We start from the raw sequence: 17,459 nt of genomic DNA on the forward strand, positions 1-17,459 counted from the left end.
CCTAATCCCTTAATTTAAGCATTAATCTTGGTTATTTTTATTTTTCATCTCAACTATTTCTTCACTAATTATTTAATTATATTATATCCAATCTAATTATATTTTTCTTCTACTAATTTTTTTGATTTATTTACAAAAATGTCACTTGAAAAATAAATTTTACTGATATCATGTTTATTTATTAATGACCTGACTAATAATTAACCTGGTAAAGTTTTTTCCCTTTACTTAACACCTTGTAATTTTATTCTAATTATCTTTTTTTTTTTCACGAGACTTATAAGACTTATCTTTTAAATTTCAATTGATTGCCACTAATAAAAATAACATCTACTTAAATTTTTGAACCACTAAAATTAAGGGTGTTATAAATGTCAACTTTAAGGTAATACATAAATTTAATTTTTGTTTTGACTAAAAGAGATAGATGGGAGAGACACCCTTTTTTTATACTAAATTATTAACAACTTGTATCAACTCATATTAACTTTTTTAAAAAAAAATATTAACTTTACCAATTACTAGGAAAAATGTTTTTTCCCTAAAATATTTGTATAAATTTAAATAGTTGGAGTGCATTGTGAATTCTATCAATAATTAGTGTTTTTAAATAAATACAAATATCATTAAAAAATCACATTTTCTTTAATTGTTTAAAATAATAAATATTTTAAAGCAAACCAAAACTCTCATAATAATAATCACAAAACGTGCCGAACCAACCTGTATTGGATATGCAAACTTAGAGGGAAAATTTTACTACTCGTAATTATCAATTTATTATATCCAAACTCAAACAAAATTATCTTTAACAAGAATACATTTAGATAAAGAAAAACTCTTAAATCAATAGATGATTTAGAGATAAAAATATATATTTATATTTTCTAAAAATAAGAATAATAATAAATCTCATTAATAGCCAACAATTCTTGAATAACACCCATATTGTATTGATATACACAATGATGAGTCATTTCTCCTTTTCGTATAAATATTTTTTCCTTTTTTTTTAATCCCAACAACAGTCCACTGTGCACCTATTAAAAATCCAACCCAACCATTCTATCCATAGTTAAATAGTAACCATGGTCAGTAAAATCACTCCAAATCCAAATTTCTTATATAAAAAGATGATGTTTCATGATTCCTCTCTTCATAAAAATAAAGTTCTAATTTTTATTTTAAAAATTAAACTCCTCAAATTCCCCACTTCTCTCTCTTTCTTCTAGAAGGAAATTAGAAAGAAAGAAAAAAGAAAATAGAAAAGAGGTTTAGGAAAAAAATATATGAAATACCATTGGGCTTTGGAAAATTAAGAGCCAAGTTGGTGCCAAACCAAAAGTTAAATGAGTTCACATTAGGTTGGCTGTGGAAGCATTTCTCTCAAGCTTCACTTTATTGATACTGGTATGTCTCCCTTTCTTTCTCTCTTTTTCACTTTCAATGAAAAATCTTTTTTTTTTCTTACTTCCAATGAAAATCTAGAATGGTACATTTGACAATTTGTTTTTTAATTTCTGAAAGCCCTTTTTTATTTAATTTTCTCAAGGTATTTTCTTTTGTAGAAGAGGGTCTGCATCTGTTCAAAACTTGAACTCTGACCCCTCCTTCGTTCTCCAAAAACATACCATCTGCAATTTTTAGTTTTTTAGTGACAGAAACAAAGCGCGGGACTCTGAAATCTCTCCCTCCCTTCTTCTCTTTGTCTCTCTCCCTCTCTATTACAAGCTTGATGTGGAGAGAGAAAGCACATAATTTTCTCTCTCCAAAAGCCACGAACCATGATTCCCAATCGGTACCCTTTTTCAGTCCTCAACATTGAATGCTATCATGCCTAGTTTTCCTTCTTTTGTTTCTGTATTTTTCCTTTTTTTAGTGACGGTGGGGGAAATAAAAATGGAACCTTTACATGGTGCTTTTTCTTTTCTTTTCTTTTTTTGGATTTGATTTTGATATACATGGCAGGGTGGTGTGGTTTGTTGATGGGGCTGTCTTTGATTTTTCTAAAACCCCTTAAAAGAGTTTGAAGTTGAAGCTGATAATACTAAGTTTTTGTTGGTTTATTTTTTTAGGGGTGCATGCTGTTTTGATCAATTCCTGGTGGGTTGCTTATGAAAGAAATCCGTGTCTAGAAAATGATGAGTAATGGTGATCCATTGGATTTGTATAAGCTTTTCATGGTGGTGAAGGAGAAGGGTGGTTATGATGCTGTTTGTAAGAACAAGTTGTGGGATTTGGTGGGGGAGGAATTTGGGTTGGGTGTGAAGGTTGGTTCCTCTGTTGAACTTGCTTATAGTAAGCATTTGAGTTCTCTTGAGGCATGTTTGAAGAATGTTGCTGATGGTAAGCTTCCCGAGTGTGGTTTAGTGGATGATAGGGTTAAGTTTCACAAGCATTTGATGGAGGCACAAGCTGAATCCTTGTTGGATGATTCTGGTGAGAAAGAGGTGGGGGATGGACTCGAGAGGAGAGCGTGTTGCTGTCCGGATGGGAGGAAGTTGGGTGGTAGTAATAGAGTGAAGGGCGTGAAGCCGGAGTCAAATGTGGCTGAACTCGAGAGGGTATATGAGTATTTAGATGGGACAAAGTCGTGTGTTAGTGATAGTGTAAAGGGCAAGAAATCGGATTATAATGGGGATGAATTTGATAATGTATGTGATTTTCTAGATGGGAGGGAGTTGTGTGGTACTAATAGGGTGAAGGGCATGAGTCCAGAGTCTAATGGGGACAAGAAAGTCCAGAGCGAAGGACTTGTTGATTTGGATATGCTGGACCATGGGACAGATGAGCATATTATCAGAAACTTGTGCAGCCTTAATACTGAGAGGGATATACTGGAAGAGTTTGATGGGGGGAAAATATTAACTGTGGATGCATCTGATGCAGAAAGCAACATGCCTAGATTGTCGGATGGAAGCAAGAGCTGTGATAACGATGATGATGACGATAGTGATGATGTATTGATATTGGATCCATCTGGGGTTGACAAAGAGATATTTGGTCGTAAGAGGAAGAGAGAGTCTAAGTCAGAAATGCTAAGTTGGATTACTAGCATTGCTAAAAATCCTTGTGATCCCGCAGTTGGTTCGATTCCTGAAAAGTCTAAGTGGAAGTCTTACAGTAGTCAGGAGATCTGGAAGCAGGCTTTGCTGTTTCGAGAAGCTGTCTTTTTGAAGAAAGATTTTGAGACAATCAGTGAACAGCTTAGTTGGCAGGTAATATGAAAATACCATGTGCTCTTTGTTTGCCATACCAGCCATTAATTAAATATGAACTATAATATAGGGTTCTATGTCATTGTTTTGTGCTGAGACCATACATCATGGAAAAATTCCCTATAAATTTTGGATAAATTTATTTCTCAAATTATCTAATCGAACGTGTCATTATGTGATATTTTTTCATGTTTGGTAACTATCATCATATTTTCTTGTCTAGGCCCTTTCATCATTTATATGTTGAAATTATGGATGGCATGTTTATACATTTTTTCCCTATAATTTACTAATGTGTTGGTATTTGTTCATAACTACTGTTTACTATCTTCTTGGTTTCTGGATGCACCTATCGATATTGTTGTACTATATTTAATATTCATATTGCATATCTTTTATTGATTTTTATTTTTTTTCCTGTCTTATATTTTTTTCCCTCTTAGTTCTTAGAGAGCACTTTTATGGGGTCTTCAATTATGGTGTGCTTATTACTTAAATCTTGCCCTGTTGTCCTCCATAATTGTTTTGCTGCTATAGTAGTCCTCCATAATTTAATTCTTGAATAATTGTTTTTTCTCCATAGTTGTTAGAGAGCTCTTTTATGGGGCCTTTAATTTTGGTTTACTTATTACTTAAATCTTTCCATGTTGTCCTCCATAATTTAATTCTTGAATAATTATTTTTTTCTTAGTTTTTAGAGAGCTCCTTTATAGGGTCTTTAATTATGATGTACTCATTACTTAAATCTTGCGTGTAGTACTTCATAATTTAACTCTTGAATAGTTATTTTCATTTCTTTTTTGTATGTGATGCTGCAATTCTATTAATGTTAAGCCATGTTTCTTTTTGGAGATCATTTATATGATTGATATTGATATATAATATGAAGCATACCAGCAAGGTCCAATACAGTTAGTAGATAGCTGGTTTCCTTAGGTATGTTGTTAGGGGTTAGATTCCTGGCTGTGTATGGAGAAGATTTTGTTGGACGATGCAAAACCCACTTTAGTTATCTTTACGCCTTGAAAGAAATTAGTTTCCGACTACTGGTTGGGGAATATCCTTGGTGAAAACCAAGCAAATAAAAATAATATTGCACTATGAGATGCAAATAATGATTTTCAGTAGCAAACATAGTGGCCGCAATAGTGGCTTTTTGTGCACTATAGTGGCGCTGCCATGGTATAGGCTTCAAATACCCAATTTTACCCCCTGGAAATCAGTGTTTGTTTTTTTTGGGGTAAAATATACCACAAAAGTTACCTCTGTTTTGATCTATATTCTTTCACACATTGTCAAAAGACGCAGAGAACATTTGTTTTATAAAAAAAGTAATTTGTTTTCAGCATTCAGAAAATTCAACTTAAAATATAACAAAGCATCAAAAGTTAATTCATCTCTATTTTCTCTTGTGAGGCTCTTTATAAAATTTTGTAGTTTTCACTTTTTTAATGAGCCTCACTCATGATTTTGTAGTTTCTTATAACTAATAATAGTGTGTTAGAGAGAAGGGCTCATTATGTTTCATAAAACAGAGCTAGTTTTATATTTCTGTTTTTTTAACTTGCTATGTTTTACAAAATATAGCAGGTTATTTTGAGGTGAATATACCTTTTTATGAAAGATATAGTTCACCTTTTTTTTTTATTTTCCTTTAGCCGAAGTGCTTACATTGTAATATATTTGCTTCTATTATATAAATATATACTTGCATATTAATATTTTTTCTATATTTTTAAAAATATTATAGAGTAATTTATATTTTTGTAATAGCATAATTTTTTTATTAAAATAAAACTAATGTACCCCAGTGCCAAAGGCTTCTCGCAACAAGAAGGTACAGGGAGGGTTATTGTACGTAGCCTTACCCATGCATATGCAAAGAGAATAATATATAGTTAATTATAAAAAAAAAACCTCCCCTTGCATAAATAGTATTTATAAATGATTTATATTGTTTGGGTAGGAGAGTGGCCAATTTAAGGTGGTGGTCCAATGCCCACTCTAAAGTTTGACCCAAAAAGCAATACCTACTCTCACCCAAAAAGCAAAAGAAAGTTAAAAACCCTAGTCTTTTTTCTATTTCTCCCATTAGCTGCCACCTATCCACCGTTTTCTTTTCCTTTTGCCTAATCACTATCTCTTTGCCGGAGTGGTCGTTGGTGGTTTTGTCAGAAAACATCTTTGCTGGAGAAGAAAGATGGGTGGCGGATGAGAAATTACTCTAGGAGTGGGATATTGGCACACCGCCGCTCTGGCGTGTTCCCATGCCACTACAGGGTGTGATTAACTACTATTAAATGATCTTAACATTTGTTTATTTATTTTTAGTGAGGCTCATTATAATAGGAAGAAAACGGATCTACAAGAGTATACAAATATTGATTATCAATTTAAATATTTTGTCATGCTGCTAATGTTTAGTTTCGATTAAGCTTCTCTCTCTAGTGTGTGTGTGTGTTGTGTCCTATATTTTTAGCCTGTTTGGTTTGGTGTTTGCTAGTGTCAACGTGGATCCAGTTGAAGCAAAAAATACTTGCTTGTGTCATTTAAGGTTATGGACTTGAAAAAGTTGGAGAACGTGAATCATGAAATCAAATCCAAACACACTATTTGTACATTAAATGTGTCAAGAATGTCTATGTTGTGTCATGTCTAGTGTCCATGTTTCTATTGAAAATTGAAAACACCCTTGTGTTGTCAAATTAAAGCCAAAATCTTATGCCATTTTGTAGGGACAGAAAATGCATCCTTCCATGTATGATGATCGTGTTGGGGCAATATACAATCTTAGACAGAGGTTGAAATGTGACAAGAGAGTTTTATTTGGAAAAGCTACATCTGAAGGAGTCTCCTCAGCTTCATCTGGAGGAACACATGGATATTTGGAGAGAACCCCAAGTTCTCGTGCTGAAGATTGTGCTGAGAAACAGTTGCCTGACTCCTGTACTGCACGCTCAAGTCTTGATATATGTGCCAGAGTGCCCATCCCTTTGGGGCCAAACCATCAAGCTGAAGTGCCAGAATGGACTGACATAACTTATGAGGTTGATTCTAAGTGGTTGGGGACCCAAATATGGCCTCTAAAAACTGTAAATTCCAAGCATCATCTTTTTGAAAGGGACCCCATTGGAGAGGGAAGACAAGATTCATGTAGCTGCCGAGTACAAGGTTCTGTTGAGTGTGTCCGGTTCCACATTGCTAAGAAAAGGGCTAAAGTTAAGTTGGAATTGGGTGAGGCATTTCACCAATGGAATTTACATAAGGTAGGTGAAGAAATTGGGGGTTCATGGACAGAGAAAGAAGAGAAGAAGTTCAAAGATGTGGTGAAATCAAACCCTGCTTCACTTGAGAAATGTTTTTGGGATCATCTTTTCAAAACATTTCCTAAGAAGAGCAGAGAAGATTTAGTCAGCTACTATTTCAATGTCTTTCTTTTGCAGCGCAGAGCATATCAGAATAGGCATACTCCTGATAACATTGACAGTGATGATGATGAATCAGAATGCACACCATTGAGGAAAGTTTTTGGACATCATCCACCAAAAGCACGCAGCTTCACCTTGTTATCGCCAAAAAAAGCCACATTCAAAAGGGAAAATAACAAGTGAACCTCAGTCAAATCCCAAGCTTCATTGATAAAGTGAATTGACAATTTTGTGCGTCTTCACTGCAGCAATTTTCAGTATCAATGGATCATTCTCTCCTAGCTTATAATTTTAAATCACCCTTGATTTTGGGGAGTAAAATAATGTAACATAAAAGTTTGGTTTGGTGTAGGGTCGATTTATGAGAGATGAATGATGTTCTTCAGAAGCCGAAAACTATGAAGATCTGACTGCTAAGAAGTTGGGGTTGCTTTTAGTTTACATGCTTCCAATTTTGAGACATCCCTTTTGTCTGTTGGCAGTGATATGTCGCAGCCACAGTTACTGTTGCACATTTTATTTTCACCAGGTTTTGACAAGGGTTACTTAAAGTTAAAACAACAGCATGAGGAATATATAGAGCAACATTTTCTTATAGAGTTTCATGAACAAATGCAGTAAATTGTTATTTAAATTTCAGCCTTTCATCTGATGCGAATTTCTATTTGAATGTTTCTTGCAATGTAGATATTGTTTTTAGCTCAGGTATTTGCAAGCTTGTCTATTACTTTTGCTACGGACGAAATTTAGATAAAGTTTCTTATGTGTTTTTAATGTTATTCTCTAATTAAAATTGGAGTTTTACTTTAGTATTCTAGGTAATAAAAGTTTGCATTAAAGATTAGGTTACTTAATATTAATTGGAAAATAACATTAAAAACACTTAGAGTTTGTTTGGATGAGGGAATTTAAAATTCTAAGAAATTTTAAATTTTAAGAATTTTAAATATTTCAATTGAAATTTTTTTATTTTTAAAATTTTGTATTTGGATAAAAAAATTTAAATTGTGAAAGTGAAAGAGAATGAATACAAAGAGAAGAGAAGATATGATTGATGTGTTTTTAAAGAGAAGAATACTGGGAAGCAGGGGAATCGGAACAGACGCCATACGCCATCACATTCAGTCAAGGGAAGAGTCACGAATTCAAGAAAAGTATTTCGGAAACTTTCAGGTGGAAGAGAAGATGAATGTTATAAAAGAAATAAGGGAACGTTTTAAAAGATTCTTCTATCAAGAAGAAACTTTTAATTTCTCACCTTTCAAAAAGAAATTAAAATTCCACATTTTTAGTTGTTTAAAATTCTGTTTTAAAATTTCAAAAATTCAAATTATTCATAAAAAAAACATTCAAACAATGAATTTTAAATTACATAAATTTAAATTCTTTAATAAATTACTTTCCTAAGTTAAAATTCTTTATCCAAATAAACTCATGAAATTGTATCTAAGATTTGTCCTTTTTTTTATGCCAAGGAATTCTGTGTTGTATCCATGCTTTGGTAAATATGTTATATACACACGGTTAACCAAGACCCTGTTGACCCTTTAAGCATATGAAGCAGGAAAACCCTTTAAGTATTTTCTTTCCATGAATATTTTTTGTAGTGAATTTTCACGTGCCGCTCATCTCCTTTTAGAGATAGTAAAATATAGCATCACACTACTTAATATTCCTCTTATATAATATCTAAATGAGCTGAAGTTGTTGCATGGGCTTAATTGTGACGAGATGGGTAACAAATATTGATTGGAACTACTTATAAAAAAGAAAAGGACATTGTTAATAAGTGTTTCTAGGGTATTGGTTAAAAAAATTAAACGAGAAAAATATTTAGTATGAAAATTATAAAAGAGTGCAAAAATAATCATGGATAACATAATTTTCCACCTTTCAATAATAGTATTTTTACTTTAAGTTTCTTCACCTTAATATTAGGACTTAACTTGTAATAATTAACCTTGAGAAGTCGATATCTTTTTTCTTTAGTTACTTGAGTACAAGTCATGTTAGGATGATCCTAAAATTTATGGTTTGCATAGAAGCAGTCAAAATTATCAAAATTCAATATCTTTTGTTTCTATTGAATCTTTACTATTTATGTCATTAGATTTAGTCTTAATTATTAATCTAATCTATCTGTGTATATGAAAATTCATTCTCAAGTTTTAATAGTTTCTTATACTACGTTAGTCCATCACTAATTAAGAGTGTGTTTGTTTAGGTGAAAGTGAGGGTTGGGGTGAAATAAGTGAAAAGTGACATTTTCATTCGTTTTGTAGGCGTGAAAAGATCAAAGAAATGGGTAGGAAAATGAAGGGTCCCACATGCTTTTATTTCACCTAAAAAATGAGATGAAAGACGAATGAAAGTGTGGAAACTCTTGTAAATTATTTGTGTTTCCAAAAGTGCCTTGTGTGCTCATGAAATCATAGGAAATGAGATGCATGATATTTGTATATATTCAAAAATGAGAAGTAGTTATACATGCTCACTTGAAAATCTAATATCCTTCTTTTCCATAATCGAATATGCTACTTAAAAAAATAATTTTCATATTTTAAAAAATATATATTTAAATACAAATTTATAATTAAATTATTTTTAAATTTAAAATAATCAAGACATAAATAATACTTCCTCTAATCTCAAATATAAGTAAAAAATGACACATTAACTAACAAATAACATCAATTTCAATTAAAAAAATAATTTTTTTTAACTTATCCTTTATTAAAATTTGATATTAAGGATAAAAAAGAGTTATTAAAACTAACACTTCACTTAAATAAATAATATTTTAAAATAATTACATTAAATAATATAAAATTAATTGAAATTTTCTTATATTTTAAACAAAAAGGGAATAATATATTGTAACACTTGTTGGCTGCTATTGTTTTTTCAATATTTTTTTTTTAAATTAATTCATAATAATTATTTTTTATTCAATTCTTCTTCTATCTCAGATTTAAAAATTTAACTTCTTATTTGATTTTGAATATAGCATAACTAATTAATACTTATTAGTTTATAAATAAGAAACTTAATTTCTTTTAAATGAAATTTAAAATTTAAGTCTTTAAAATAAAAAATAAACATTAAGAAAATTTATAATTTCTTATTTGTTACCAATCATAAGCCGTGAATCTTATGACAGATGTCAAACAAAATGATGAAAAAAAGTTAGGTTTGATTTGATGCATTATTATAAAGTTTCAAAGTAAAGAATGAGTAATACAAAGATTTTATAAATGGAATATTGTTTTGAAATATATTATATTTTGTTTTATTTGAATTTGATCATGCTTTAAAATTACAATAAATGAAATATAATGTAATTAAGAATTTTCCTTTTAACCATTTTTATCAAACATTTTGTTAAATTTTGATCGATTTGCTTTACTTTTAAATACCTCTATATTTTTAGCACCAAAAATATTACCTCTATTTTAGTTTAAACAAAACAAAGGACTCGAAAAGAAAATAATATTATAATGAAAAAATAATTTATTTTTATTCATAATTAAAAGGTTATACCGTTCTTTATTTTTTTTCTTTAACATATCTATACATTAAGTAATGAAAATGATAAATATTATTTTAATAATTTTCTATATAAATCTTTAGAAGTAATAAATAATAATAAAATATTTATAATTACTAATTAAAATATAAAAAATCTGAAATTAAACACCACTTTAACCATTTTAGTGCATGTACACATCAGTAATAAATAATCAAATAATTATTCTAAAAATTGATCGAAGTTATTATAAAAAACTCAGTTATCGTAACAAAACTCCAAAATATTATTGTTCTCTGGCGTAACCAGAAATCTATTAGAACACCACAGAACACAACACAACATCGTCATCCCCATTATTGGGCTTAATTGCATTTTTTATATCTTTATTTTTTTCAATTTCATCCTTTTGTTTAATTTATCTCCCATAGACTCAATTTTGTGTAATTTTCTTAACTTAACATTCATTATTTAGTAAGAATGGCGTAAAGTTACAATAAAATATCACATCAATACGAATGTGTTGATGTGACAATGTAATAAAATGTTTGATCAGTATTTTTTATTAAATATTATTAGTACATGTTAAGTTGATAAATGAATTAAAATTATATAACTAATACAACGATAAAATCAATTTGTATAAGAAATTTGAGATAAAATTCACAAAATTATGAAAATGAAAAAAGAAAAATGTAATTAAACTTTTTTATATTAACAACATATATTACTTGTGACAATCCTATTTAAAATGAGTAAGACCAATTACATATTAAACACGTCTTGTTCCCATTATTTATGTCTTTGATGTAAATTTTTCGGAAGCTACAACTAGTATAGTTAATTGGAATGTGAAAAATCATGTAGATTCATTTCGAAATATTCTAAAACGTTGGTGCTCAAAATCATTTAATAAAATTAGAATAATTTTAGAGCATTTGAACTACATTCTCCTTGATTTTTAATTATCATAATATTAGTACAATATTATAAGGTATTTAACAATTTCATGAACTAGATTATTTTAATTATCATGTCATTAGTATCAATCGGATTTTTCAATTATTATTATCTCCTAGTTGTGCTGATTGCTGTCTGAACCAAATTCTAGCTCCTTTCAGCTGCACAAGAGTCTCCAATCCCAACTCTCTCTCTCTCTCTCCACTTGCCAAAGGAAAAAGGCTAAAGAGAAAAGGGACCAAACCACACACGCACACACAGAAATATGTCTTCCCCAAGCAAGCGCCGAGAGATGGACTTGATGAAACTGTTAATCCTTTCTCTCTCAATTCATCAAAGTTTCAATCTTTTTTCTAATGGGGTCTCTTCCTGATTCTGGGTCCTCTTTGTCTTTTGTTTTCCGTAGGATGATGAGTGATTACAAGGTCGAGATGATTAATGATGGAATGCAAGAATTTTATGTGCAATTCCATGGACCCAATGACAGTGAGTTCCCTTTTCCTCTCTCTTTCTTCTTTTTTTTTTTTTTTTTTTTTTTTTTTGCTTTGGTGCTTCTGATGAAGTTATTAGATGCTTTGCTTTTGTAAGAATTTGCCTTTTTTTGTTTTTTTTTTTCATTTTTTGATATTCTGGAGATAGGTATTTGACCTTGGTGGATTTAGATTTGTGTAGCTGCAGGATGATATTGATACCTTTTTTTTTCTGTTTGTTGTGCTGATTGCTGTGTTTTCCGTGGATTCTGTAAATAGATTTGGGAAGAACAATATTTTTAAAAAAAATTTGCAAAGGAATTTTTGTTACTTTCTTATTGATTTCTCCTTTGCTTGTTGTGGAATTCTTAGTCTGGATATAGAACTGATGTCTAGCCTGAAAAGGATAATCCGTTTGAGGCTTTGAGCTTGAATTTTATTGGTTTTTTAGCTGTAGCAAATTTAGCATCATTGTTGTTGATTTCACCTTTGATTGTTGTTTTGTCCTGTTTTGATATCCTTATCAATATTTCTGTATTATGCACCTTCCTTTTTCAATAGTCTTTTTTTTATCTGTTTGATGGCTTTTGGCAGGTCCTTATCATGGTGGTGTGTGGAAAGTAAGAGTTGAGTTGCCGGATGCTTATCCTTACAAATCTCCTTCCATTGGATTTATCAACAAGATCTATCACCCGAATGTTGATGAGATGTAAGCACATAGTAGTAATGCTCTGAAAATTGTCTGTATTGAGTAGTTGCGTGTGTATTAGCTGATAGAATATATGATAAGATATATTTTGATAATATATTCTATCAAATACAAACTGATTAGTTTGGCTAACAATACTGATAGAATATCTTATCATATATGCTATCATTAGCTATAAGAATAACTGTGTCGGTGTGTCTGGTCTGATCATCTGGGATGACATTAATTTCAGGTCAGGATCAGTTTGTCTGGATGTTATCAATCAAACCTGGAGCCCCATGTTCGGTAATGAAATTCATTAAATTTTTATAGAACATTTGTGGTTTTGTTCTAAGTTTTATATTTTGACATATTTGTTTTTGGTTCATTTTATATGTCAAAATCTATTTTGTTCCAGATCTTGTTAATGTGTTTGAGGTGTTTCTACCTCAACTTCTGCTGTATCCCAATCCATCAGACCCCTTGAATGGAGAAGCTGCCGCTTTAATGATGCGTGACCGACCAAGTTATGAACAAAGGGTTAAAGGTATTGATTTGTTCTGTTTTCTTATTTTCTAAATATGCATTACTTGCATTAGTTTATATGAACTATGTTTTCTTTGCAGTTGTTTTATTTTGGTCTTCCTCATGTCAGCCACAATCAAAATCTAAGCCAAGAGGGACTATTGAACTAACAACATTTTAGACCTCTGGGTAGTAGATGTAGACCTACCATCACTACTCAGCAAATTGGATGTGCACATCTGCTTGAATGTGTCATGCACATATACACTCTCACAAACAATTATAAGAACTTTGTTTTTTATAATTCTTAACCTCATTTGATTATCTTATTAATATCATTAACACAACTTGCTGCTCTTCTACTAACTGCATTATAATCTTTAACATTTCAAGTTTGATCCGCCAATGGAATTGACCTTGTTGACATCTGCTACCAATATCATGTTGCTTTGTTTTATGATAGCATCAAATCCATAACATAAAAATGAGAAAGGTTGGAGTAGCCGAGCAGGACAACCATTTAATGGAACTTCTTCTGTGTTATAAGAACACGAGAAATTTTGGTTCAGCTACAATTGTAGTGGTGATATAAAAAATGTTAAAAAGCATGGAATGGCAGAATTTTGATCTCTGGCAAAATACTAGTGGAAGTATGGCAATGGTATACTCAGATTATAGTTTTAATATTTTCATTTGAAAATTTGGAAACTAAACCAGGCTTTGGTGGAGCTTGTTTTGTTTCTACTTCAAGCAAAACCATTTTTTTGGGCTATGTTTGGATTTAAAGAAATGGATGGAATAGTGTAATGGAATGGAATTATATTAGGTTCCATTGTTTAGATTGTTTAAAATAAAATGGATTGGAACTAAACCTAATGGAGTGCATTTTATTCATTTCATCCAATGCCTTGTTATCTATCTAGTTATCTATCTATGGACAATGAAATGCTAACTTTACTCTATTTCGTTTCATTCTATTCTGCACATCATTAGATATCCCAAAATAGCCTTCTTTATCTAACTTTTTAGACAGTATCTCACTTTAATATTTTTTAAAAATCTAGGCTTAAATTCTTCTGAGAACCAATTTCTGGTTTTTATTTCAGAAACAATTAAGGTTTATTTTTTATTTAATTCACAATTGACTGATGTGTCATTGGCTTCGATGTCAGAGTACTGTGAGAAGTATGCTAAACCCGAAGACATAGGGGAAGCCACAGAAGAGAAATCCAGTGATGAGGAGATGAGTGAAGATGAATATGATTCTAGTGATGAACAGGTTGTTGGTAAAGCAGACCCCTAGCTTTGCATGCATGTCCTGTTCTTAACTTTGCATTTTATCTGTACATGATGTTCTTCTTCTAGTTCTGTTAATTCACCTCACCACATGTGAGCTTATTATGGATAAGGGGGGAAATTCCCCTTCCTTTCTAGTTTCCCTGTCGCTGTAAATAAAGTACCATTGATTTCCTGATGCAATCTTATTTCATGTTTAGCACTTTCAAGTGACTGTGCTGTGCTGTTTAGCCATGGTAATTTAATCAACAATGTTAGCACACAGTGTATAAATGACACTCCTTGTATTGGGTGATTCATGTTTGTTCCATTAAATGATGTGAATCTTACTCTATTTATTTAGTATCTCTCCCTTGTTTAGTGCTTGTTTGTTTTAAAGTTGAATAAAATTGATTTTTAATAGAAGTAATTTTGAAATGTTGAAAGTACATGAGGGCTAAAATTAATCTCGGCCACAGATTTTATCTAAATCATTAATTTGATTAATTAAAAAATAGATAATTTATTTATTTATTGAAATAACAGGTTTGGTTGTGGGCATTTAAAGATCATTTCATTACACGATTCGAAATGTTAGCTAAAATAGGTTAACCATCTTGAAGATCCGGATCCATAATTTTAACTTATGTCTCTTCCAACTGAATTTTGTTCACTTCCTAAACTAGTAACCCTTTTAAATATAGAAAGAAAGAAAAAAAGTAAAGTAAAAGTTATACTTTAGATAGACGTGCAAAACTGTGAGTCCCCGTTGACTAAGTAACTTGACAAACGTATTTAAGTTAAAGATATACAGAATATTCTCATTAACCTTGGCAATCAATCATGGTTTGCTTTAGATAGGCGTGCAATTCGAATAAATTTCATAAGAAAAATAAATAATTCATTAGACTATTCTTGTTCTCACTAAATCATTAGCAAATGTATTGACTTTTATTTATATTTTATACTGTGAATATGTAACTATTAAACTATTTATTTAATTAAAATTTATGTAAATCATTAAATTGTCTAATAAAGAAAAATATGATAAAAATGATTAAAGTGGATTTGGTAATGGGACACTCCCTGATTTTTAAGAGATCATTTCATTGCATAATTTGAAATGGTATGCTAAAAAAGGTTAACCATCTTGAAAATTTGGATTCAAAATGTTATTTTTTTTTTTGTATTGACGAATGCTAGTTTATTAATTTTATTAGAAATATCAATTGGAAGATTCATGATCTCCCTTCATCATTTCTCAACCCTGGATCAACTTTATATGTCCATAGTGTTAATTTCTTATATCTGTACTCTCCCATAACTGAATCCTATTCACTTCCCAAACTAATAACCTTTTAAATAGAAAAAGAAAAAGTTAAAACTATGAGTCCCTACGTTGACTAAGTAATTTGGACAAACGTATTATATAAGCTAAAGATATACAAAATATTCTCATTAACCTTGACAATCAATCATGGTTTGCTTTTGATAGACGTCCAATTCGTATAAATCTAATGTTGCTTGTGACCAATGAATGACAACGATTCTTGTTCTTTTCTGTCTAAACTATTCATTGTTTAGTGACTTTTGCAACAAACAGAAAGAAAGAAAGAAAAGAGTATTGAGTGGTAAATACAATTTTGTGTAACCTTTTGAAACTGATCATGAAATAGTCTCAATGCAAATCCATTCAACGAGTCATTGATGATTGTGTCAATATAATTAACAAGGTGTCGTGATCCATCAAGCTAAATCAAAATGCTAAAAGGGTAACAACTCCTATAATGTTGTCCACAATAAAAGCATCGTACATTAATTTTGGGTGCTTAACATTAATAGTTGTAGGCAACAAGTCAGAGCAAGAATCGGCGCTGAACAATTTAGTCTATCTTCATGTTTAGTGGGAGAATATTTCGTCCTACTATAACAGATTATGTTTGTAACTGGGATGTAACGGTGTTGTAAAATTTTCATTATAATTTGGGTTAATTTGATTTACTTTAAAGTTTAATTGTTATCATTTTTTATATGGTTAATCAAAGTTGTCTGAAGAAAACGTCCAAATAAAAATTCAAAGGCATACCCAAGTTGTCTGAACCTTAATTTAAGATGCTTTAAGTGCTTAGAACATTATAGAGAGCTAGCTACACTTGCTGTAACAAAGTTGTTGGGACCCTTGGCAATCATTGTCTGTGTTTTTAGAATTGGACCGATCATCGATTCTGATTGAGGTACAAAATGAATGGATCAATGATCAAATTAATAAGTCATTAGTTGAACCGCATAAATCGGTGTTTGTAACAGGAATATTTTTTTAGTGATAAGTTTCGTTGTATAATGCCTTGGATCAAGGATTCATGGTGTTTCGTATTTACGGGAGTAGATAGTGAGAACATATCAACACATGGGACCCTCCAAAGACATTACAATAGTAGATATCTAGGATAATAATATGGCCAATGTAGGTACACATTCTCTATTTTCCACGGGATTTTTTCACCATGATCCTTAGGGAAAGCTTTTTTAAGATCAACATACTGGTTTTTGCATTTGAAAAGGAAATAACCAAAGTTGATTCCTTCTACTTCTTTTGGATGTGCATTTCGGGAATTTGTCCAGGTTTGGACACCATAACAACTCCCAATGCTCATTTTCATGATCTATTTAAATGCTTTCAGCAAATCTTCCTGGAATCATATGAACTCAAGCTTGCTGGGGAATCAAGTGTTGCATAGTTATCATGTTCATGGATGACCTCCTTCATCCAGTCTCTTATAACCATAGTAGTGTGAATTGAACTTACCGAATTCCTATAGATAACACCAGTTATCTGTTTAAGAACTAGGATGATGTGCCCGAGATGGATTGCTAACACCAATTATCAGAAATTACTCTGGCGTGCTTCAAATGAACCAAGGTCCAAGATCTTCCAAGTTCGATCGATACTCCAGTGTGGTTGAAACACAATGAAAAATGATTAAACACATGTAAAAACCACCTTGATGCGCTCACTTTAGTGTTTACATGATACAATGACATTAGTGTTATAAGGATAAATATTTGGGAATTGCCACGTGCATCATTCGTTCGTTTTGCTAGTACAGCTAAGAAACCGTATGTCATATATTGTATTGTATAAATTATGACAATTAATTTTTATCTAATAATATATTTTTTTATATATATAATTTTTTATTAAATCTATGATAAATATATTATTAAATTAAGATTAATTGTTATAAAATTTATTATATACATTTACATGTGTATTAAATATATATTAAAGTTTTAGTATGATATATAACAACATTAATTATTTTATAACATAATTGATTTATTAGTTTAATTGTGCTAATAATATAAAAA

At 30.8% G+C, this 17,459-nt stretch overlaps 2 protein-coding genes across 4 annotated transcripts; both read left to right on the forward strand.

The window, feature by feature from the left end:
* The first annotated feature begins 1,268 nt into the window (after window positions 1-1,268).
* On the forward strand, window positions 1,269-7,350 carry LOC114425215 (AT-rich interactive domain-containing protein 1-like). 2 transcript variants are annotated; one of them, XM_028392034.1, is made up of 3 exons: window positions 1,269-1,410; window positions 2,076-3,218; window positions 5,954-7,350. In XM_028392034.1, exons 2-3 carry the CDS (start codon window positions 2,139-2,141, stop codon window positions 6,827-6,829), a joined length of 1,956 nt encoding a protein of 651 aa, XP_028247835.1. In that variant the 5' UTR covers window positions 1,269-1,410; window positions 2,076-2,138; the 3' UTR covers window positions 6,830-7,350. The 2 variants fall into 2 exon arrangements, with proteins under 2 accessions (XP_028247835.1, XP_028247834.1); XM_028392033.1 differs by lacking the exon at window positions 1,269-1,410 and adding an exon at window positions 1,561-1,798.
* A 3,672-nt stretch (window positions 7,351-11,022) lies between these two features.
* LOC114425216 (ubiquitin-conjugating enzyme E2 4-like) lies at window positions 11,023-14,456 on the forward strand. 2 transcript variants are annotated; one of them, XM_028392036.1, is made up of 6 exons: window positions 11,023-11,441; window positions 11,539-11,618; window positions 12,197-12,311; window positions 12,544-12,596; window positions 12,709-12,837; window positions 13,988-14,456. In XM_028392036.1, the coding sequence occupies exons 1-6, from the start codon at window positions 11,398-11,400 to the stop codon at window positions 14,116-14,118; spliced, it is 552 nt and encodes a 183-aa protein (XP_028247837.1). In that variant the 5' UTR covers window positions 11,023-11,397; the 3' UTR covers window positions 14,119-14,456. The 2 variants fall into 2 exon arrangements, with proteins under 2 accessions (XP_028247837.1, XP_028247838.1); XM_028392037.1 differs by lacking the exon at window positions 13,988-14,456 and adding an exon at window positions 12,917-13,323.
* Window positions 14,457-17,459: the final 3,003 nt, after the last annotated feature.

This window comes from Glycine soja, chromosome 9 (assembly GCF_004193775.1).
Source record: "Glycine soja cultivar W05 chromosome 9, ASM419377v2, whole genome shotgun sequence".
In the NCBI taxonomy this organism is placed as follows: Eukaryota; Viridiplantae; Streptophyta; class Magnoliopsida; order Fabales; family Fabaceae; genus Glycine; species Glycine soja.

Bases quoted from the DNA above. Each gene is read 5' to 3' on its own strand.
- LOC114425215 (XM_028392034.1), top strand. From the start codon at position 2,139: ATGATGAGTAATGGTGATCCATTGGATTTGTATAAGCTTTTCATGGTG. The intron at 3,219-5,953 runs GTAATATGAAAA...GCCATTTTGTAG, and splicing joins GTGAACAGCTTAGTTGGCAG to GGACAGAAAATGCATCCTTC.
- LOC114425216 (XM_028392036.1), top strand. From the start codon at position 11,398: ATGTCTTCCCCAAGCAAGCGCCGAGAGATGGACTTGATGAAACT. The intron at 11,442-11,538 runs GTTAATCCTTTC...TGTTTTCCGTAG, and splicing joins GAGATGGACTTGATGAAACT to GATGATGAGTGATTACAAGG. The intron at 11,619-12,196 runs GTGAGTTCCCTT...GGCTTTTGGCAG, and splicing joins ATTCCATGGACCCAATGACA to GTCCTTATCATGGTGGTGTG.